Source organism: Tetrao urogallus (assembly GCF_951394365.1).
Source record: "Tetrao urogallus genome assembly, chromosome: 4".
NCBI classification, from domain to species: domain Eukaryota; kingdom Metazoa; phylum Chordata; class Aves; order Galliformes; family Phasianidae; genus Tetrao; species Tetrao urogallus.
Genome location: NC_136817.1, coordinates 26023477 through 26048059, shown reverse-complemented (window position 1 = coordinate 26048059; position 24583 = coordinate 26023477). Strand labels below are relative to the sequence as shown.

Genomic DNA, 24583 nt, shown 5'->3' with positions numbered 1-24583 from the left:
AAATGATAACAAATGCATTGGGCTGTTTTAAGAAGTGAAATGCTCTGCATGTAGTCGTCCTGCAAAGTTACTGTTCTTGACAGAGGAATCTCCCTTCATCTGAACCATTGGACATCCACATGGACTAGCCACATAATTTCAGGCTCTGAAAACAGTCGAAGGCCTTGTGTTGTCAGTATTACTAAGATTGTTCTTTTCTCAGTACTTATTTTCCTTGTGCTCTGTTTATAATTCCAACAAATGCCAAGCAGTGTGTTTTTACTGGAATTATATGCCATTATGGTCTTGGTTTTATTCTGTTTTATCCTGTTGGAACACTTCTATCTCAGAGGGATTATGTAAATGTAAAAAAACAAGTGTCTGGATGCACAGTACTGTGATTACAAGTGTGATGACAGCATTTCATGGTCCTAGCTGCTAAATGGGTCTGTTCTGGGATGGAATAAAACGACCTGCAAGACCTTTATCACTGAAGCTATTAAAATAAAGAACCAAACTTTAAATCAGGCCACAGGCTATAGAACCAACCAGGGAGAAGAATGAGTCATTCACCTTTAGATTCTTAATGCCCCTTTTTGCTTAGGAAATGTTCTCCTTTTCTGCTCATCTTATTTTTGTCAGCAGATGTGAAAAGGGTGTCTGAGGTCAATGTGAGGGACAGATCTGGCTTGGTCAGCCAGTGATGGCCACCGTGGTCTCAAATGTGTATCCTGAAGTACAGTTTCGCTGAATCCAGCTGGCTTGTTCTTGACTTTGTGCTGTTGCCTGTTTTGCAGATGGATCAACTTTCTTGCAATGGAGATAAAAAATTGCAGCCAGACAGGAGCCAGGCAATTCGGGAGAGGCTGAGGGGAAAAGGACTGCCCACAGGTAAGTGCCCTGTTTCTGTGAGGATCAGGGCATAGCAGCCCCATGGAATACTAAGTATGCTGGGTAGATGTTGCAGCCAACATAATTGAGCACTGGAGCCGTCAGCTTTGAGCCAGGCTTTCCAGACGGGAGGATATGTTGTTCAGATAGCCGGTCTTACTGGGGCTTGTTGGGAGCATTTTATGTTGCAGCAGCTGGACCACTCTGAGTCATTGTGATGCAGGCAGGCAATGTGATGATCACCTGAGGCCCCTCTTGCCCAAAAATGCTTAACTGTAAATAGAATATATTGGTACAAGTATGTGATGTCTTTGAGAAATACTCAACTTCATAAATGCATATTTTTCAGCCACCATGTATTATCTCTCTGCATATTTACCAGCAGTAAATGCTGATCAAAAGTTATACAAAAGTTAGGTTGTTATGCTTGAGCTGCTCTTTTGGTTTTGTGTCGCCAGCACAGTACAGTGCATCACAGGGACAAAAATAATCCATGGAGTTGTCATTGGCAATAGAAACTGCAGAAATTTGATGCAAGTCTGGCTAGTCTTTTCTTCTCTTCTCTTTTTCTTCTCTTAATTCTTACAAGACAAGCACTGGATCAGGCTTCTTCTTGATACGTAAACGGTACGTCGTTATTTGCTAGCCCTTCCACTGCACCATCATATGTTTAGGAGCAGTGTCTTGTACAACTGCCTCCTCGTTTTCTGGCACAACTGCACTGCTCTGACTGCCTCCTCAGAGGTTTGATTCTTTATTATTGTCATCTTTCCCAGAATATTTCTGGAGCAATAAGCAGATCTTGAGGAGTAAGGGACTTAGGATGAACGAATGTTGTTGCTTGGATTTGTAAACAATGTCATGCCTTCCCTCTGTGAACTTCTTAAGCCTTTCAGTCCCTTCCCTGGTTCCACCAATTCTCTAAAGGTTGTGCCAGAACCTTACTGTTTTGATTTGTTAAATTAATAATTTGTTCTTTGACCCTATACCATCTCAGTTTGTGGTTTCATTACATTTGTGATTTCTTTACACACCTCTATACTTCTGAAAGTATTTACTTCTTCCATTTTCCTCACTATTTTGCTTTTCAAGTGGATTCCCATCATCTTAAGTTTAGTTAATAACTTGCTATGTGTTGTAGTGGAACTTCATTAATACATTATCATTTGTCTACTAACTCAAGCTGGGTAGTGTCAATGCTTTCTTTTCTACCACCTGTTCTGCTTTTGATCCTGTAATTGTCATAAATTAACTGTTTTGTTAATGGTCAAAATTAATATCTGTTTCGTTTTGAAGACATAGCAAGATTTTTTTTAATCTGTTCTCACTGTGTTGTTGACCTCAATTTTTCTTCCGTTTGTTCACTAATTCTGAACACTTACTCTTCTGCTTTTATTTTTCTTAAGTTCTCTTTTTTAAGTCTATTTGTGCTTTGAGGTTGTTGGGTTTTTTTTTCTATTTTGTTCAGTTTTTCTACCCATGAGTTTCTGGCTAAGATTTTTAGCAATTTAAAATTTTTTTTTTTTTAAATCTTCAGAAGTCCTGTTTAACCCACGGTCTTAACTGTATCTTAACAATGAAGGTTTTGTTTAAATTTTACTGAATTGCAGAGATTAGTATTGCATCTTCAGCAGTATTTGCATGGCTTTCTGGCTCACAATCAGGTTGAACAAGGTCTATTTTAATGTGGAAACATCTTCTGAAAACTGTACCTTTCACATTCAGAGAGTATGGACTAGAAGCTTGAACTAGTGTATTCATGTTCTATCTTCTGACCTCTAAAATGGCATGTCAACATTATTCTTCCCTGATATCCTGGCTCTCTTTGAATCATGTAGTATGTATAATTGTGCTTATGAGATAAGTGAGAGGTGATGCTTTTCATTTAATTAATGCAGAATTTGGTGAGTGTCTGGGCACTGAAGGGCTGTGGAGCTGGACACTCACCTCTGGGTGACCACTTGCCGCTGGCTCTATCTGGGATTTCTGCGGTGGTGGGCAGATCAGCTTCCTGTACTGTGTGCATCTGGGAATTCTCTGAGTCAGGGAAGAACAACCAAAGTTAGGGGTTCTCTGGGGCAGTGATGTCCAATTGAGTTAGCTGCAGTAAATTCAAAACAGGATTTTAAATAGTTGGAAGTCAGTATTCGCTTTATGAAATGCTTTCTTTTTTCTGGGAACATTGCATTGTCTTAACAGACATAACTAAATCTAATCTTGACTTAAACACTACTTGGGAAATGAAGTGAACTTGGTAGCCCCCAGTCTGAAGTTGGCTGAATAGTTCTCATCCTCTGTTTCCTCTTTCTCTTAAGTTAAGCACAAGTCCTTGCATGCCCAGCATTACAGGTGCTGTGTGGCACAATGAAAGTTTGTGCATTGCTGTTTAGGTGCAAATATTGGTTTGTTTGCATCCTCCCAAGCCTGATCCTGAAGGTGTGGGTTATTAATATGCGATTTTTTTCCTATTTTTGTCAATGTGAACTGTCAACTACCAAAAATGTTTTTTAGTGACCGTGTGCTTTTAGTGATAATTTGGTGTTTTGCTTATTTCTCCTCTTGTGTTGGAATAAAAAAAATACGTATTGTTTTTCATTGTTTATGCCTTTATTTTCAAAAAAGGGGATAAACTGAAGTCTGCTGTTCCTTATTTATTTTTATTTTTATTTTTTTTATGCTTGACATGTTCTGCTTCCATCTCAATCTGTTTTAGTTTCTCTGTACCTGCGGAGCTCCAATTACTTTTCTCTTTTGCCTTACAGGGCTTAGACCTGTCCTGGTTCCCTCTAAAACTTTCCAGTGTGTCTTCTGACTTCAGCCCTGTTCCCCAATGCATTTTACTGCCATCATCTTAATTCCCTGTATTTCCATCTTAGATCCATGCTTTAATCTCCACTCAGTCCTCAGGGAATATAGAGAGTCAGTACACCGCAGAACAGAACTGAACAAAATGTCCACATAACCAAAGCAGCTGTAGCTATTTTCAGTTCCACTTGGCAGATATACTGAGCTTTATATTTCAGTGTTAGGAAGGAGACTCAGTAAAAGGGGTCTCTGGGGTTAATGAGTGACAGCTCTCATTGGATTTAGGCCTATTTAGTGCTGAGTTATTTCTTTTTCTGCAGCAGCATTCTGTTTTGCTGGTGCTCATTCTGTCCATATGAACGCAGATCAGCTGCCCTGAGGGTACAGCTGTTAGGTTTGTGGAAAACGGAGCTATGGGATGTTGTACTGATCCTACCAACAGCGGTCTCACAGAGCAGCCACAAAGAGAAGACCAGATTACAGTTTAAGAAAAGCAGTAATGGTATGAGAAAAAGAAACCAAAAACAACTAAGAAAAGTACGGAGACTTTTTTTGTTTCGTCTCTGTTGACACTGTACTGTTCTGCAATTTTGTGTACTTGAAATAAATTCCTCTTTTCCCAGCTGCAAAATAGTGAACACTTGCAAAAGTAAAAAGCTACTGGATTAGTACTGTTATACTGATTGGACTCTTTCCAGTGAGTCAGGAGTTATGTCCATCATTTTTCTCATAACCGGTCATCAGCTGGATTTAACTCCATTCACCACTGCTCTCTGGGCCTGGCCATCCAACCTGTTTTGTGCCTAGCGAAGAATCTATCTGTGTAAGCCATGGACTGCCAAGCTTCTCCAGAATACCGTGAAAGACAGAGTCAAAGGCTATCCTAAAGTCTAGATAGACTACATCCACAGCCTTTCCCCCTTCTCCAAGTCAGGTCACCTGGTCATAGGAGGAGGTCAAGGTGACAGCAGGACTTGCCCTTCGTGAACCTATGTTGACTGGACATGATCCCTCAGTTGTCCCACATACTCTGCTCTAGGACTTTCACCGAGATCAAGGTCAATCTGACAGATCTGTAGTTCCCTGAATCTTTCTTACTATCCGTCTTGTAGATAGGCATTGCATTAGCAAGTCTCTAGTCATCTGGGAGCTTCCTGGTGGACCAGGACTGCTGATAAATGATGGAGATGATGGACTGCTTTGACCTGGCATGTTTTTTTTAGGAGTCCTATATAGCTAAGAAATGTGTTAAGTGGATTGAAAATAAAGCTGTGGTCATTTTCACAGCAAGAAGCTGAGCAGAAGTCTTAATTGGACAGGAGACTTGTCTGATGCTCACTGGGGTGAAATGCTGTTGAGACATTGCTAAATTCTATTTAGAGAGGCTTGTCAGTGTATGGAATAGCTATCAGAGAGGGAAAAAAGCAGCACAGAGCAAAAGCATTTATTATAAATTTTAAGACCATCAAAACATTGCTGTGAGCATCTAACTTCAGATTGCTTCTTAGTTGCGCTGTGTTCTTGCTAATGGAGATGGTTTAGCTGAAGAGAGACATGCTCCCAGTTTCAGTCTTTGAAGGGTGGAAACATTACCTTTAAGATTGGTTTTCCATGCCGTGGTCATCCAAAATGACAATTTTGCTGGGGCTTTTTCTCCTGGCTTCAAACAAACGTACTGAAATATTTTGTTAATTCACTTCTTGAAATTAGATACCTTGCTGTCCTTACATATACTAAGGTTGGATATTTTCAGTTATGTGTTTCTCTTTACATCTTAAATATGATTATTAATTAGCTTCTCACTCACATTCTCCCCGTTTACATTTATTTTCTCTCTCTCTTATGTCTCAATTTCTGTGGTTATTTTGGTGAATGAGCTTCATGGCAGGGCTGACTGCAGAAGTAATTTATTCTAAATTAATATTACAGAACATTTGTTTAGTTGAGTCTTATTCAGGACACAGTATTTAGGAACTGACTTAGCCAGCAGAAATAAAAATGGTAAAACCTGGTGTGAGTCATCTGAACATAGGAGTTGTTATTAAAGCTTCCTATTCAAAACACGGTAGACCTTGAAAGTCTTAAAGAATCTTTTTTGTGGAAGTTGTTTGATATAATTCTTTTGGTGTGATATGACAGGGTGAATAATTTTCAAGGTCTTCCAAATATAAAGCAAGAAATAATTTGCAACCATTCTCTTTTTGCTAAAAACTGTATCATTCCTCCTTCAAAAGGATATGTGGTCCATTTAAAACCCGGTTGACATCTCCATTAACTTTTACAGAGGCCTGAGAGCCTGTTTTCCATCTCTGGAAGAGCTGAAATCTCTAGTGGTACACTAGGACAGCATCACTGTATCTTCTGTGTGTTTACTTATGGGGTCCTAGCTTCTGTTCAGGATTTGTCAACACCAAGGACAGGCCTTAGTAAAGATACTTCATCTTTTCAAGAAATCTAGCTAAAGTATTTTTTTGTCTTTGCTTTCCCACAACAGCAAACTTTTGTGTGGACTTGACTCAATGCAGAGTCTGTTGCAAGTTAACCTTATGTGTTGTAGGGCTACAGGACAAGCCTGCAAAATTCCAACTTTCACCTGTGCCAAGGACTGTGCCACCTGAGTAAGGGATAGAGATGAGTTTAAAAGGTTGAGAATGCTCACCTTATTTCTGCGTTAGAGGAAACTGGAAATATGGAATGAAATTTTAGGCGCTGACTACTGCTTGTTTAATTAGACTCTGCTCTATGTGAAGTGCCACAGAAATGATTGGCACTGTAAATCAAATAAAAGATCTTAAGGCCCAATGAGGCTACTTTTAATGTTAACAACAAGTACCCATGTTTGGTTAGCAATGTATTTATTGCTTTATAGCTGCCTGGCAAAAACTCCTTGAAGAGAGGAAATGTCCCCTTCTGATTTTGATCCAGGGAAATTGAGTACAGATTAAGTTTTAGTTCCCCATCTTGGTAAAAATGTGGTCTATAGTGATGGTTGTGGTTTATAGTGATGACCTCTACATGTGAACTGAGACATCTTTGTCATTTTCTTGTTAAATCCAAGCATACGATTTTCACTTATCAAAAAAAAATGCTGCACAAAACTTTGTTCCATTAATATGAAAATCTTTCCTTTGGCAGTACTATCATGCACACACCTTTCCCATCTCCTTGCTGTTATAAAAACTGAGCTGAGTGGAAGAATGATTGCAAGACATCAGTAAAACAAAACAGACACTTGATGAAGGCTTGAATTTTATTTTATTTCTTCATTATTTCACTGTCAATAAACCAATCCTGTCTTTGTCCAGTACATGCGTGCACCCAGCAGTGTTGTGATTGATGGTGGTGAAAATCAACTGAAGTGTAATGGCTGCTGCATTAATGAGCTGCTGGCCAGGCAGTGCTGAAAATGTCGTTGGGGGGCAAACATAGACCTCCTGGAACAAAGGGAGAAAAGGACACAAAGATCAGGAAGTAAACCAAACTGGAAATGTAAAATACTGCATCAGTGCTGCAGAAAATTGGCTGTAGAACTGAGCTTCCCCTGGGGAATGCAGAAAGGGAAAAGCAGGATTGCCCTTTGGCCTCATTGAAAAAGAAATCAACCCCCACACCCATTTCATTTCTTCCTTCACGGAGAAGCCATTTTCTCAACAATTACAAAAAGTTAAAGGAGGATGTGCAATTTTAGCAACCAGCCCGCAGCCTCATCTGGCTCTGTTGTGTTGTTTTGGCCTTTAACTGGCCCCACAAGGACTGCAAACCCAACCCCTCCACCAGTTGCCCACTCATATCTGAAAGACTAATCACACTGTCTGGGGATAAGGACTTTTCTCTTTTCTCTTTCCTGCACGTTAACAGTGTGGGAGGTGTTTTGTAAACTTACATAGAACCACTTCCTCTTTTCAGACCTCATGGTGTTGTAACAATAGTCCACTCTTTCATGTATGTGTAGGCAGCCTCTCTCTTTCTTCCCCTCGTTCCAGTGTGTGTATGATGTACTGCACATACCCACAACCTCTGCTAAAAGGCAGCTAAAAAGGCTTTCTGGTTTTTGCAAACAAAAAAGGATGATCAGAATGGATTTCAACAAATGTGCACTTAATTTATTTTATATAAATAAATACACTCTGTTTGCATTATGCCATTTGCACTTGCATCACGTTTCATTGATTGTGTGTGTGATCAAGCAAGCCCACAGGTGATTGCAGACAAGCTGAATTGGGTTAGGAACAGATGCAGCTCTACAGCTCAGATGAAAATTGCCAAGGTTACAGGCAGTTAGAGTGAAGATTTGTAAATAGCACTACTGTCAGGAAAAAGTATGTTTGTGTTTGAAGCTGAAGACAATAAAGGTAGCAGGTCCATAGTCATGTAGAAAATGTAACTTCTGTCTTTTGTATCAGTGTGGAAACTTAAATTTTGATGTTAGCACCAGAAGGTTGGTGGTTTTTTTGTGAATTCTTGCTGATTAATTGCTATTCTTATGGTATGTATTCTCTCACTATATATTATACTTTGGAATCATACAATTAATATAATTGCATTTGAATTATTTACAGTAATTATAAATAATTGCACTAATGTAAAATCAAGTAGAAGATAAACACCCACAGGCGATATGAGAAATGGAGAACCCAGGTAGTATTCTGAGAGTTTGTTTTAACAGAGAAGTTACTGGGGAAGGGGAAAGCCTGCTTCTTGTTAGGACTTCAATGCTGTAGAATCTTAACTGCTATTGGATTGACCTGTCCCCTTTTCTGCGATGAGGAGCAGTAGTTCTCTGTCCTGTTATACTGCTGGGAGCTGGAGCACAAAGTAACTCCTGTGTGGTGTCAGGTGAGGTGCTTGATGTCTTTTCCAGAGCCAAGAGACTTCAGAGAGGTCACAAGAGCTTCCCTTAGAAACAGAAGCCATTTCTCAAAGGAAGTTTGTAATGGAAATGTTGCCAGGCATTAGAATTTAAAGATGTAAAAGTTTAATTGTGCAGATAGGTTCTTTTTGATGCTTGTAGTATACAATTTTTCACTGGCAGTCCTCCCTTTTGCCATCATATGTTTCATCATAAACGCTGAAATTTAAATGCAGTGGGTAAGTTGTATACTGGCTTAATGATTTTGGACTCGTGTATGCTATGCAACTGAGAATAGACGTTAGAGATCTATTATGTAGGTGCTTTGAAGACTGTGGCATTAAGGAAGCACTAGTGATTCTGGAAGTGTACCATCAGTGGAAAGGTAGAGGTAGGGGCTAAAAGCAGAAAGAGATGTACTGCAGTTGTTGAAGACCTTTTGATACAGGTAACACTGAGGTACTGTGTTGTGCAAGTCCAGAAGAAACAGTAGAAGTTCTGCAGTGGTTGGTTTTGTGACAGTGGTGGTAGTACTGCTTGTAGAGTTTAGGAGGAGTGGGAATAGGATTATTGTAAAAGGAAGAATTAGCTTGGCATGATTGCTGGTTGCTTCAGATTTAATAATTCACTTTGTTTTCTGGTTCCTGCAGTTTGAGTTTCTTCTTCACTGAGAAGGTTTGTATTCTGATTGTTGTATTGATCACTGTTCAGGGGCAGTGGGCAGCACGGGTTCTTGGCTGCTGCAAAGTGTGGACATGAAAATACCTATTGCTGTTTTGTTTGTATCCTTCTGAGGATGCCCAACTTTGGGCTTTGTACCCTTTGTCCCACGGTCTTTTCTTCTCCTCTTTCTAAACATGCTTCTCAAACAGCTCATGGTGACACTGTGAAGCCGTCTGAAGGGAGCTGAGTGAAATCAGATTATATTGAGAAGGATGGGTCTTGCACAGTTGGGAAGAAGTGCCAAGACTGGTGAAGAGCAAAAGTGGGAATGAGAAGGGGAAGGAAAGAAGAAAAATGTCCACAAAAATTTTACAGTCTCAAAGGCAAATACTAAGGCATGCCATGATTTCTTTTGGTGATGTGCTTAAAACCACACATTGGGAACGTAGGTCAGTGTGGAAGCGAGGTGAAGAATGACCTGTAGGCATCACCAGGCTGTGGAGTGGAAGGGCGGTGTGGAAGTGAAGTTTCTCCTCCAGTGTTTCCTGATGGGACACCTCATGCCCTTTCTCATTGCACAATTAGCTGAATCAGTGAGGAAGCTGCAGCAGTGAGTGATTTCCCAGCCACTGCTATTGAGATAGCACATGTGGCCTTCACTTTTCCTCATGAGGGATTCCCTGTTGGGTGAGTAAGGCAAGAAGAAGAAAGTCTGCATTTTCTGAGCCACTGCATGAGCAAGAACAATTTCTGCCGTACTCAGGCTGAGTTCTGCACTGCCATGGAACTGCAGTGGAGTGTAGAGAGTGCTCCTTCCCAGTTATATTTGTTCACTGCTGGCTTTGCTCATCCACTGCTGCTTCTCACCTGTGCGTAGCAGATCTGATCTTGTTCCTTTTGATTTGCTGTTTTGGTGTGGCTCTGAAATCATGAAGTGTTTTGCTTTTTTTAATTTTTGTTCTCCAATCCTGGCATCAGAATCCTTTTAGAATTGTCTGTTGTTGATGTAGAGGTGCATGACTATGAAGTATGTGTTTGCGAAATGGGTATTGTCGCACTGCCTTGGATAGATGGTGGGAACATCACTGTGACAGGCTGTTTGCGGAAAGGCCTGACTGTGCCCTTGAATGTGACATGTAATTCACCAGCCTTGTGGGAGGCGCTTGGTCAGAGAGTGGCATAATAGATAATGATATGTCATGAGATTTGTCTTGCCACAAAGATAAATACTTTGCATTGAGTTTAATGTTAGGACTGTGTTTGTAAAATGTATGAAGTGATGTGTCCCATTGTTATGGAAGATAAATTCATTCTCATTGGCAAACGTTTTTGTTTTATTCTTTTATTGTTTTTACTATCTGGAATATGTAGGAACAGTAATTATTTACAAGGCACCTTTTGGACAATCAGAACCCTAATGTTTTACTATCAGATGTCCGTGTGTGGATAAAAGGCAAGGAGCATTTTGGTTTGATTTTCTTTAAGCACCTATCTTCAGCTTACTATCACAGAAACAGAAAGTGAAAGCAAAGAGCCCCCATTCAAATAGAGTATCAGAGTCCAATTGTACAAAATCACAAGTTTTTAAAGCATTTTTGAGTGCAGCTACCAATGTCATCCTCTATTCAGTGGAACTGAGTGCAAAAGGATGACAAATTATAGGAAGATCAGCACAGGCCCACTGTGTTAGATGTGGCCCTTGATTTCTCCCTCCTGCTGAGCATAGGAGATATAGCTCTGAGGATGGGTCCAGGGCACAGCATGTTCATGTACTCTGAACTCAAGGCTGTTTTCTGTTCTGAGGAGGGCTTCAAGGCAGATTTTTCTTAGAAGATGTATACATTAATAACATATTGGGAAAGGAGCTAGTTCTAGGAAAGGCTGTACATCTCCAGTTGAGTGGGCAGACAGTACTTAGGTGGTCCTGAACAGAACAGAGCCCTGATGGCTTTTCTTGATGAGAAAACCATGAGAAAGCTCAGATTCCATAGTCAGGCAGTGAGTGTTCTGCAGGTTGAAAACACTGGACTTCATAGTAATTTATGCAATATATTTGATCAGTGGGAGCTGTGAGTAGACTACTGCAACAGTGTAGATTACTAAAATAGACTTCAGATTTTTATAATTTTAATAATGCATAAGAATCAAAATATATTAGTTTTCCCTACAGGAGATAGCAGTCTCTGATACTGATTTTTTTTTTTTTCTTTTGTGAGTTGACTCTCTAAACGGTTATTATTATTTTATTCTGAGATCAGAAAGCCTTAGCAAGAGTAATAGGCTTTCAGTTCATCTGTGAATATTAAGAAATGTCATTACTGATGCTTGTAATTAGTTCTGTAAAATTAGGCATGTGCATTTACAAAATGTTGCATCTGAGATGAACATAAGTATCAAAACCTTTCAGTGATGGTGGTATGGTATTCTTCTGAGAATACACATTTCTCTGCTAACATTCCACCTCAGGCAATTTCTTCTAATCTGAGAGCTATTTCGTGGTAAGTGAGAAGGAGGAGAGGCAGTGCTCATTATGACAAAACTTTAAGTGTGCAGGCTCACAGAATCGTCTTGACCTTGGACGCTTCGTCAGTTTTTTGTTCTGGAGCATTCAGCGTATTGAGAGACTGTTATCACCAAAACCAGTCATTACCAAAAAAAGTTACAGGAAAAGTGGGGATTTTTGTAATACCAAACTACACAGTCATTCTTCCCTTACTACTGATACTACTGCAAGGCATCTGTACATCTGTGAACAAACCTAGACTTGTTTGGAGGTGATTAAAAATTGCAGGTTGGGTGTTTGGGTGTGAGGGGTGAAAGGAGTCGCTGATTTCAGAGTAATCATCACACACTACTTCTGGTGCTCGTCCAGACTTCAACAGAATTAATGAGAAATCAAATTCCAGTGCATAGCTAGTAGTACTTCTTAACATTATTGCTGAATTAGGAGGGGCACTGGTTTTCCTCAAGCTCTTCAGAAATAAGATGGAATGTTTCTCAGAGTTGAGGTACTTGGAGTTTTGTCTTTGACTGAACCAGTCTTTAAGTAGCTATCTCAGTGTTTCACATGACGAAGTCAATGTCAAATACATGCTTAGTGGGTGCTTTCAAGTACATAATGTTTGTTGCACTCCTGTGTACTAAATATAACATGACTTATATGAAATGTCTCCTTATTCCAGGAAAAGCTTCGGTGGTTGATGCACGTGACGAACACAAGACTCATTTCTCTCAACAGACAGTGCTTAACAAAGGGCTTAGCAAGTCGATGGGATTTCTGGCCATGAGAGGAACACAAGGCGAGGAGGAATTTTTCCAGGGCATTTCCTCAGATTACAACTCGGGACAGGAAGATTCTTTCTATCCTTACAGATGTAAAACCAATGAGTTTGAAAACAAAAGTCACCTTCACACAGATGCAGCTCCCAAGCGGAAGGTGTGGGCTTCTTCCACAGACTTGCTTTGCACGACCAACAAAGCAGCTGAGAGAGATCATGCTTCAGACTCTCACAAGTACAGTCATCAGTGTGAGACCTTCGCTGTACGGACTTCTACTATGACCAGAAACAAAGAAGCGAGATACTCCGATGGGAGCATAGCACTGGATATCTTTGGACCTCAGAAACTGGACCAGACACGCCATGTGCCTGAGACATCAACTTCCGCAGCAATATCGAGTGCCTTTGACAGGATAAGGGAGAGACAGAAGAAGTTGCAGCTCCTGAGGGAAGCCATGAATGTAGAAGGTTAGTGAACCTTTCAGATGTTCTGAATTATTCCAGGCACTAAACAGAGATTTCTCTTCATGATAAATTTGAATTCTCTTGTAGCGATTCTTGGAACTACTGAGATTTTACCTTGGCCTTCTATTTTTAAGTAAAATTTAAGTATTAGAACATTTGCTGCCAATAAAAATGAAAGTGCTTGTGCAGATTACTTTCTCAGTAAAGATAGTTGCTCTCTTTAAGCCAACTAGTATCAAGTGAAATTAGGAAAAATTAATATTGGCAACAGTGATTTCCCTTCAAAGGAAATATTCCTCTCCAGTTATTAGGAATGGATTTATAACCCAGAGAAAAAGAGGTGTGTCACCTGGAAATCTGTGGTTTTGCTCTGTGTAATTCTGGATGATCCAGTTGAGCCCATAAGTATGTAATTTCTTTTGGGTTTATGTTAAGATCTTTACCTCGGTGAGAATAATTATCAGCAAGCTCCCCTGGTTAATTTAAAGAACATGGGGAGAGGAAAAAAGCTTCTGTGGAAACTTCTGAAAACATCTTTATGTGGAGCCATATAATGAGAAACTGTATTTTGTTTGTTTTGAATATGTGACTTGATTTTCAGGGGTTATAAATATAGTTCAGCTGAATTGGAACTGAGTGCCGAGTCAGAACCTGTTCTTGATGGCCAGAAGATATAACTTATTTATCTAAGGTATAAGCTGGAAAAGCTGTGTGTGCAGAGCTAGTTGAGTGATTTATTCTAATGTGTACAAAGTCCACACAATTGAAAACTCACCTGGCTGTCTTATGGCAGAAATAATGACTATGTGATGTTTTTTCTGTCTCATTGTTCTGCTCTGAGATGTAAGGACCTCCTCAGAAGCATCTCTATTAAGAAGAAATGATAAAGCCTTTTATCAGAGTTGAAGTTGCCAAAATCACTCCTGTCGTGATTCCAGGAGAAGCCTATATTGCAGGTTGCTTGGGAAGTTAATTCTTTCTCTCCCATGCACATGAGCCTTGTGCTTCAGAGAAAAGGAGCAGTATTGACAAGGCATAGGCAGTTTAAAAACCTGCTGTGATTGCTGTAACAATTGTGCAGAAAGGACACATGGAGATTTTTTGTGTCCTCATATTGACATCTTTTAATGAGGGTTATATTATCAAGTGAAGGAATGAATGTAGATGGAAATAGTACTGTAGAGATAACCATTGTTTGTTCAGAATAGAACTTCACCATCTGTAATTATCTACTGAGATGTCTGATGTGGCAAAGGGGGATGTTTGTGGTTTTGGTTCAAGAGTGTGGAATTGAAGGGGACCATATCAAATGTGTGAGTCACCTCAAATGTTTAGAGATAGGCACCTCACACAGTGCAAGAGGAGGCCACTCCCTGCATTAGCAAAGATAACCAGCTTTGTTGGTCAGGAGTTCAGCTTTGTGCAGGTTGGTGTTGCACAACAGCAAAACCAAAAGTTCGGCCGAACCCCTTGATGAGTAAGGCTTTCTCATTCTCAGTCAAACAGATTGGTAAATGGCAGAGAATGTAACAGGCCTCCTGTGTCTTGCCATCTGAGATGGGTCAGATGTGTGAAACTGTGCAATTCATTTGGGGAATGGGTGAGCAAACCAGGAACTGGGGCTCTGCAGTCAGACAAGCTGAGCGACAAATCTATACAGGGCAGATGGAAGCAGTTACAGTGAGTCACTGCCCATCCTAAGAAATTCACAATCATTGCTTGCTAGAAAAAAGTCTTAGGTACTTTCTCAACAGATATAGCTGGACTGCAATATTCTTTTCTGTTCTTGATAGAAGAAGAAGATGCCTTTCACTCTTGTGTTGTAGTTAGAGTTCCATGAGCTTTATTTTAGAGCTTTATTTTAGATTCTCCATTTTTCTCTACTTATAAGTTGGGAGCCAATAGCAGACTGTGAATGTGATATTTTAATTAGAGGAGGTGTTTTAGGACAATGAATAGGTAATGGTTTTTTTATATAGGAATTAGAATCATAGAATCACAGAATGGCTTGGATTGGAAGGCTAATACAGCACCACCACCACCTCGTATGGTTAACTTTGGAAAGAAGGAAGGAGGAGCAGCAGAACAAGGTGTTCCAACAGATTGGTTGTCAGCAGTGAAGGTTCTGCTCCAGCATGGAATTGTGGGATGGACTAGGAGCCATGGGAGCCAGCCTGGGGCTGGGCTCAGCAGTGCAGAGGTTATCTCCCTCTTTGGTGATGTGGTGGGGCCATTTGCAGTCCAGCCGAACCCAGGTCAAGGTTGCATGTTAGATTTGAGTAAGGCCTGCCTGCAGCTGTAACTTGTTTTTCAGTTTCTGAACTGTAAAATGGCATTCGACTTGGTATGCCAGATATAAGTTCCCTCTTCAATCTACATAGGAATTTAAGTGACACGTGGCTTATTTCTCCCTTAACTTATTTTGGGTTGAGCTGGCAAACTGTTTTGTTATTCACAAGGCCTTGAGGAGCTGGCTGTCTTGGAAAAAAAGAATGTTCTCATGCTCAGGCTCCAGTACACCAAGCTTGCACTCAGAGCAGATTTTACAACCTAAATTATAAACTCATGAAAAGTAGTGTTTATAGTGGAAAGAATGACAGAGCTTTAATTACAGCTGTGCTGTAGTGGGGTTGTTTGTAGTGAGCTACTGAACATCCATACTGCACTGTAATCTGCAGCCGGGATGCCTCGGGTGCTGACGAACTGCTGTCTTTGTGTTCTTCTTCTGCATTGTGTTTATGTGCTGTATGCTAAGGAAAGTTTGGGACTTTTCTTCGGTGCCAGAAGGTGGGAGGGGAAGAGCAGAGGACTGCTATCCGGTTCAGGGATACAGCAGCCAATTCTGAACACTCAGAGCAGATTCCAAAATGTACTTTAATCATGCCAAGAAATGGAAGAATAAGTGCTGTGTCTCATCTGTGATTGTTCATTCCTATTTTTGTAACAGAGTTGTGGGGAGCTTAATTAAAACCGAGCAATTATCGGTACCAAATGAGCTGATTCTGTTGTTCTCTTAAACCCTGGCAGTTTTTCCTTGGCACCCTTGGCGACATCTCTGCTTAGAGAGAAAATACGTTCCGTCTTTTACATGAGGGAACAGGGAGCAAGGATTGCCATGTCCTGGTGCAGGGGCACATGACCTGGTTTGAGGGCAATGCTACAGGGCTGGCTGTGCAGCAAATAGCAGACGAGAGGAGGAATAGGGGAGGATAACAGAAACTGGATCTTGATGAAGCTTTGGAATGTGACTACAGGGGTGGGGATGTGGGGGTGGTTTGGGAATATTCCCAAGACTTTGTTAAAAGATTTTGCAGTTGGAGCCATGTGAGTTCCAGAGCCTCAGTTTGGTTTTATCCCTCTCTCTTTTTACGTTTGATTTTTCCTACTGAAAGGAAGATTTTTTTCTTGGCTTACTGCTGCTTTCTCTATGGAGTCAACAAGAGCAGACAGTAGTGTTCTGTGCCTCCAGAGATCAGCCTTTGCTTCACAGGTGTGTTTATCTCACCAAGTGTTAATTCCTGTGCAGACTCATCCGGACCCCATTTATAAAGCTTCCATGTCATGGCTGCTGTGTTTGGATTGGGAACAAGGGGTGGATGTCTGGGGGTACTCCACATGTTCCAGATTTTAAAGACTCCCATAGTTTGAAGCTGCATTTGTGAATGAGGAAAGATGTCTGCAGACAGTGCATGCACGTGAGAGACTGGAATTGGAAGCTGCTGGAGAAGTGATGAAGTGGGAGATGGGGTTTAGCACAGAAGAGGAACAGCTTCCCTACAAACTCATCTCTGTGAATCCAGTGAAATGCACACTTCTTTCAGCTGGATTGTATTTACTCAATTATTCTGTAGGTGAAGTAGGGGAAATGCGCAGTAATGATCACAGTATGCGTGTGGAAGCAAACGGAGGCTCAGCTGACACATGTCTTACCATCACTGTGCTGTAGGGTGATTTAAATGCAGTGGTGGTGCGATGAGTTTGTCATGTGGTTGGTATGTCCGGTGTGGACCGAGTTCAGCTTGAACAGTGATCACAGATCACGGCTGTGAAGCTGAAGGGTGGGATAATGAACTGCTTTAACCTAAGGAAAAACTTCAATCATAAATTATACCAAGCCTATGGAAGTTGGGTTTTCATGAAAGAAAATTTATGTCACAGTCTAAAGTTCAAGTGTTCTGGCATCAGGTATAAAACAGACCTTGTAATCCCATCACTGCCCTGCAGAGTGGCAGGTGTTATCTGCTGTCACATCTGCAGCAGCTCGCACTGTCTGGGAACAGGTTTGGGATTATCTCAGTCTAACAAAACATTTAAGAACAAACAAAAACCGAAGCAGACTGTGTTTGTCATACTTACAGCCAGCGTATGAGAGTGTGTGTAGTGTGCGCGCACGCCTCGTCCTGGATGGTGTGATCAAGGTCCAGAAAAAAGATGGTGGAAGGCACCGAATTCTTGCTGCCCTTCCCCCTTCTGGCCCTGGAAATGTGTGGGACTGGCAGTTCTACACAGCTCTGCTCCTGCCTGTCACCCAGATGGTGCCGGACCTTGCCTACCAGATGACCATTAGGTTCTCTGAGCGGTCAGAGTGGTGACGTGGTTGGTATGCTCAGTACAGCTTTTCTGTTCAGAGTGTGGCAACTGTGTATTAAAAACAAGGGTTGAGACTGCTGCCCCAGAGGAACATATTTCTTCCCATGGCTGTTTGTCCAGATGGATCCTCACTAGGAATTCAGACTGGGTCTCCATACTCTTCCCACCTGCACCTGTGCTGTTCTGCCTTGCGTAAGGTCATTGAAGCTTGATTAGATGGAAAGAGGAAAAAGAAGGGTGAACATGACTCCAACCTATTTGCTAAACCCTTGTGAGGGAAGCACATCCCAGCCCTCCTCAAAGGACTGTTAATGATACTATAATGAAACTCTGCTAACAAAGACGCTTACCTCTACAACCCACAGAGCAGACTAGCACCTTTTCACAAAACTACTCCTTTAACTCTGACGTTGTCTCAGTCCTTTTCCTTCTCTGTACAACCAGTCATAATTTTGCAATAACATGTATTTGAAAACCAGTGTATCTAATGTGAGTCATGTGCTCGGGATAATGGCATTCCAAGTTGAATGCGGTTCTGATTTCTGTTGCAGTTGGCTGGGACAAGACTTTCTGTAGTGACGTGTCTGGGCTCGCATGCCTTGCCCTGCACAAATACTGCCTTTTGTTATTTTGTGCTAGGTGAGGTCTGTGGGGTTGTGCTCTGCTGCTTTCTGTGGGGAGGTGGGAAAAGTACCACTTCAGCACTGAGCAACACGGCCTGAGTTCTTTGCTCACCCTGCGTTGGGTGGTACCTGGTGCTAGCTTTGGTTGGATCACAAGTTTTATATGGATGTTGTAGTCATGGATTCTTAGAATGTACTGAAATTCAGAGGTAGTTTTTGTGTTTGTTTCATTATTTTTTTTTCCACTAAGGTATGGAATGACCTAGGGTGTTTTGTTAAGAGACTGTCACCTAACGGTGTGATATATAGGAAAAGCTGTTGGTAGAATAAGTTTTGAACAGTGTGTTTGATATTTCTAGGAGTTAAATCAATCCTATGCTCTCTCCTTAGTCACCAGGTGTGAAACAGCAAGGTTTGTTAAAAAAAAAAAGTCCTGGGGAAAGCTATGGTCATGGAGAGAAGTTCTTTATTCCCTTCATTTGCTGCTGCGGATTTCATCTTTCGTCTTCCCACCAACTGGGCTGGAAGCTCATTCTTTTTTTTGTAACTATTGCATGAAGAGTCGAACTTTACCTCGATCCCAGAGTCAGGGCTCGTGACCTTTGGAGGCCAGCCCTTATTTAGAAGGAGTTTGGTTTGGCCAAGATCCATGTGTCTTGTCTGAAGTTAAATCTCAGTGTGATGTGTTAGAATTAAAGAGGATGTGCTGAGGAAAGAAGGCAGCATGAGTTATTTAGTGAGTTTTTCCAAGCACAGCAGGTGTGGTAACATCAGTATTGAATCCAGTGCTTGCTGGTCTGCCCTGCACGTTCTGTCTGTGCCCCTGGCAAAGATCTGATGTGGTCAGGATGTGTGCATATATCACATTAACAGCTGAGAGCCGGGAGCTGCTGCCAATGAGAGAATGCCCCACAGCAATCAGATCAGGACTCTGACTGCATGCTCCTTGGCTTGGGAGCTCAGCTCAGGGCTCCTGATTTAAAGTTTTACATGGATTTTGTGCAGAACGCCATGTCTCAAAGGAGCGGGCTGGAGGCACAGTTTGTGTGTTGTTCAGGAAGCCCAGCTGCTGACTGAGTGGAAAAAAGATCTGCTCAAAATCTCCTGTTGTACTTTATTGTGCCCTTCCTTTCCTCTTGCATCAAAGCCAGCCAGCAGACTTGCAAAATCAGCAGTCAATAAAACTGCTGGGAAAGAGGAGATCTACTTTCATTTAAGTGTTTCTGCACTGTAACTGCTGTATTGTGGTAGGGTGGATGCTTTGTTTGAAGGGGTGGGAGCATTGTAACAAAACACAGCAAAAGGCTCTCTACCAAATTTGGGCTTTGTTTCCCTATTTAGTCAAGTAATGGCTAGGTTGATGGTGAATTTCTTTGCATTAAAATCCAGGGTGCTGAAGTAACAGTTGTGAAAGGGGAGGGGATTTTAGTGCTGGATTTGCAAGGTAGAGTGCTTGCCCTGCTGAAGAAAAGCTGCTCCTAGTTCCCAAGCAAGGCATCTTAGCTTGCCAACTGAGCTCAATTTCTTCCTTTCTAAACAGCAAATAACTGGTTTTCCGTAAGAACATTTTTCATACTGGAGGTTTTTGGTTTTTGCCCCTTTCCTTCATATCTTTTTTTTTTCTCTCTCTCTTTTTTTTTTTTTAACTGCGTCATGCCATCCCTAGAAGAAGTAAAGTTGTTCCATTTCACCATTATGTGTGGGTTCTTTGTTAGTTTCATGTGGTTTGGTTTTCTTACTCCATTCTAGAAGGGGGGAAGCAAAATTAACTGAATTTGTGTTAGAAAAGAGCTCTATTTTCTGGTTGTATTTTCAACAGCACTGGGTAAAACAGAAAAGATGTTTTTGTTATTTCTGTATAATAATCTCATTGTTAACAATTGTCTCTCAGAAGATGTACCACTGGGTTAACATCTCTTCCAGCTGTACTCTGGAGTAACTTCAAATCTGCTTCTGCTGCCTGCCCCATTGCTCAGCATTTTGTATTCCAACCTTTCCATTTTTTATTGCCTTGCTTTGCATTTGTATCTACAGCTGTTAGAATGTTACCTTTATGTGGGCCAAAGGCCTTCTGGAAAGGACAACTGGAGAGATATCCTGAAGTGGTAAACGGTGGAGGCTTTTTTGTTTTATTTCTTTCCTGCTTAGAAACACTGTGTGGTTTTTCACTGGCCTGCATGCGAGAATGTTCTGGGAGGTTGTTGCAAATACCATGGATTTTCCACTGCCTCCTTTGCTTCAGTATGTTGAAGAATCCACCGATGGGAGCAGTTGAGGCTGTGTTGTTCTGATTTCTCTTCAAATGCAGTTTGTTCTGGTTCAGTAAAAGTCCTGGAGAGACTCATTAATTGATTGTTAAGATATTTTTTTTCGGTTGTCAAACGTGAGTGAATTATAATTTTCCAGTTCCCGCTTTCTTGCTGTGAGGGTTTTTCCTCTTTCATAGAGAAGGAACCAGGGGCTGGGCTGCGGTTGTCGCGTTCCACACATGAAAGGTGTGCACAGACATGTACATCACTTTGGGGTTGGGTGGTAGAGGTTGGTTTTGTTCTGCCTTTTGGTTGTTTCTCTTTGTTAGGTGAGTATTTTGGGTTTTAACCATCAGTTTTAACTCGGGAGTAATTCTGAGAGGGAGTTATGAGGAATGGATCTCCCCAAGCAGCCAGGAGAAGGCCAGCAGTCCCCAGAATCCTGGGCTGTGGAAGCAGCCCTGTGGATTCACCAAGCCAGGTGTCCTAGGCTTTCATGCTCCCTAAGCACAGAGAGGCATTTAAAACACTGAGAACAGAGCATATTTCATTGCACTGTGTTTGATTCTACATTAGAACTGTTGTTCTCTTACTATTCTGATAGCCTTATTTCAACTTTCAGAGCCTCTGAGAAGGTACAAATCATACCACAGCGATGTTTACAGTACTTCGAGTGAAAGTCCATCCATTATTTCTTCAGAAGCAGATTTCAGGCAAGGTAAGTTATCTGCTTAAAAAAATAACAGAACAGGAAAAAAAAAGTGAAGAAAATTGTTTGAAGAAAAACAAAAGAAAAAAGATGAGGGAAGTCTAAATCTGTAGTAGGAGGCTTGGTAATTACCACTAGTCTGAAGTTGTAAGATGATCTCATGTAATTACATAATTGCATACAATTCAGCACAGTTGGCAGTCTGTGCAGAAATGAGTTTGACATTTCACATTCTGAAAGAGAACTTGTCAGGAATAGGTGGAAATGGTTAAATTCCCTGGAGGACTTGATCTAAATGGCATGCAGCCTTCCCAGGCACAAAAACAATCAAGCTGTTGCTGGCGTACAATTCTAGTAAATTGCAAAAGCTTTATATAGAACATGTATGCTTTAATTATTTGGTCTTCAGAAGGCTTCTCTGTGAGGATGAAATAGTTGATAATTTATAAACCAAAAATTTTGGTGTAATTAAAAAATATCTACTTATGTGAGAAGTGCATGTAAGTTCTACAAAATCAGTGGCTTGGCAAAGCAGGAGATGGTGTGAATTGCTTTTCATTGAGAAATAGCAGGAGGGATTTCCTTCCCACCATGGCAGCACAGCGTGTAAAAAAATGCTTGAGATGTTCTTTGGAGAAGTGCTAAAATGGTGAAAAGACGTCAAGAGGAGCACAGAGGATGAATCCAATAACTGGCTTGGCAAAGTCATAGCAAGTGGTGGAGATGAACCATTTTATCAAAATGTAAAAAGAAAACAATAGCCAAGAAAAATGAGTACAGCTGCTCTGTGTGTGTTCTGTATGCGCTGCTCACCCAGCCTCTGTACACACCACTCTCAGCTTTCCTCATGTTTTTGGCTGTCATCCTCCTAAATGCTGAGCCAGAGCCTAGGAAGTAGAAGCAAGCAGCAAGTAACAGTCTTGGTCTCGAGGCACGGCTCCTGTAACTCACTTTGGTTCCATGTCTTGCCATTCGGACCAGGCTGCTTGACAATATCTGCCCAAAGCCAAAAATTTCTGAGGTCTGTACTGGTGAGAGAGAGCTACTTTTGGTTGCCTGCACTGCTGGGTTCAGCAAAACAGCTGTAATGTAAAGAACAATTTCAAAGTCTGCATGACCAAGAGCCCTCCTGCTGCCTTTGTTCATTGTGGGTACAATCAGAGACAAAAGCAAAATGCTTTGCAAAATCACATTCTAAGCGTAGAATCCCAGTGCTGCTGCAGAGGACTTATCAGCAAAAGAGATGACTTGTCAACAGGAAAGCAACTAAGTCTATTACCAAAAAGAGGAAAGAATGACCACTATTTCATAAATCATAGAAAAGTGTCAGATTTCAGAGACAGAAATTAAACACAGTAGCTCAGCAATATTCTGGTTTCCTACTTCCCTTCCTGTGAACTGTAGCACCGTGCCTTACCTAGCTGCTCTGATTCTGCTCCTGAGCAGTTTTTTATGGTGTCTTTGCGACTGAAAAAAAAACATTGCATGCTGCAAAGATGTGTCTGCATTTGTGTGCGGTTTTGTGGTTTTGATTGACTGGGGTTTTCTTGTTTTTTTTTTTTTTTTTTTTTTTTTTTTTAATTAGTCTTGCCTTAGTCTTCTTCCTCAAAGAGCTTGTGGTATTGTTACCTTCATTGGAGGAAGCAGTAAGATCTCTGAGAACTGAAATGACTGCATAATGGTTGCGTGTCTAATATCAGGAACATAGAAACCAGATTCCCCCTAAGTTGTCTTTGATGAAAATCTAATTAATCTCTGCTAAGTCCTTAATTTTAGATGGGATTGCTCCTTATGCTTTGTTGCCCAGTCCTATACTAATTTGTTTTGGTTTGCCAGTGAGAAGAAATGAGGGATTCAAGAGAGATGATGCCAGTACTGCTTTGCCAGGTGCTGATGATATCTCCACGTCGAGTCAAGCTCATTCTCAGAGGGCAAGGTAAGCCATGTGAAGGCAATGTGTCTTGGAATGTTCAGTCTCTATCAGAGAAATCACTGTAAATCTGCGAGCAAATTTTTCATGGGCTTCTGTGTAACATTAGTAAACTGCACGTTGGACACTAAAAGCATTTCATAATTGCATACTGCAATCAGAAGAAGTCTCACCATTAACTGTCATACAGAGGTAACTATATCAGCTGGGAGTCTAAACTCAGATCCTATATTTATTCAAGACAGGATTGCACTCAGTCTTAATGCTATATCTGATAAAGGTCAGAGCTTGTGTACTGCTTGAAAATACTGAAATCATTTGTATTTTGATTATACTTTTCTAAAAGTTTTAGAAAGTATTGATATCAGTAAGTATTATTTTGTAGTGTGCACACTTAATAATGGAAGTATAATATATAATTGCTTTAAAATAAGCCCTGTCCGTGTAGTTGCTTCATTGACAAGCACTTGGTTTCTGTTGGTGTTGCATTATTGTCTTTTTGCTTTTGTGTAACCTTAGCACTGACTAGGTAGGCCCATTTAGTAACAACTTCTGCTTTCTGAACTGCCTTTTACCATTATATATATTGGATATTAAATCTATACATTGTTGTGTTTTTTGTTTTTTTTTAATTTATTTTACAAATCCTGTTCATCAGTACTGCTTTATAAAGTGAGTTCTACTTTGTACTACGCCTTAGTACAGCAACAGCTGCTCTGACCATACCTGCTGGGTTCTGTGAGTGCCTCTATCGTAAGTGTTTGAACATCTTTCAGACATGGACCTCTTAGATGGAAAATGGTTTTTTTGTCTCTGTCAGATGCTGAGTTACCTTGCAGTACTTGACCAAAATGATTGAAATTGCTTTTATTGTGGAAATGGGAGGCTGGGATATGTTTCCTTTCTTCACTGCAGCAATAACAGCCATCTCAACAGCCTTCTGTTTTGTTTGGGATGGCTCAGGGGAATGAGGGCTCAATATTTTAGGATATTTATAACTTTTTATCATGGTGTTTCAGAGTACACTTGAATCTGAGAGACAGGATGTCTCAGGAGCAGAGGCAAGCAAACCATGCACTCAGAGCAGTACAGATGGCTACAGGTTCCACGTTGAGTTCCACGGTTCCACTCAACATACACACCCTCACACACATACAGGCGTCCATTTTAGATAATCCCCATGAGCTGGAAGCAGAAACTCCCTAAGCAAGTGTACTTTTACTTACCAACCCTTGAGAGAATTGCGAACTGCTGAAAAGGAGAGAGAAGATGCTGGTAGTGCCAGCAGGCGACCCCTGCTTCAGAGTGCACTTTTCTTCTCTCTTCCACCGCAGACTCTCTTCTGCTTTTATTCTCCCCAGGGTCTGCATGGTTTTTTACACCTGCATGCTGCACCCACGCGGCCAATGTGTGATGCAGAGCCCAAGTGGAACACCTGCTTGCAAAACTAGTCTTTGCAAAAACAAGATAAACTACCAAGGTCAGCTCTCTCTATAAAACGTGATAGTTGGGGCTTACAGCCACAAACATCAGTTCCCTTAAAACTGTCAAA

At 41.0% G+C, this 24583-nt stretch overlaps 1 protein-coding gene across 1 annotated transcript in view; it reads left to right on the top strand.

Annotated features, from left to right (window-relative positions):
- The window catches only part of PTPN13 (protein tyrosine phosphatase non-receptor type 13), a gene marked incomplete at both ends in the record, with an annotated part of 84248 nt that overhangs the window by 16623 nt on the left and 43042 nt on the right, over positions 1-24583 (top strand). The window contains 4 exons of the mRNA XM_079534532.1: positions 777-870; positions 12370-12933; positions 21015-21110; positions 22938-23037. Of these exons, the coding sequence (XP_079390658.1) occupies positions 777-870; positions 12370-12933; positions 21015-21110; positions 22938-23037 (854 nt within the window). The remainder of the gene's footprint in view (positions 1-776; positions 871-12369; positions 12934-21014; positions 21111-22937; positions 23038-24583) is intronic.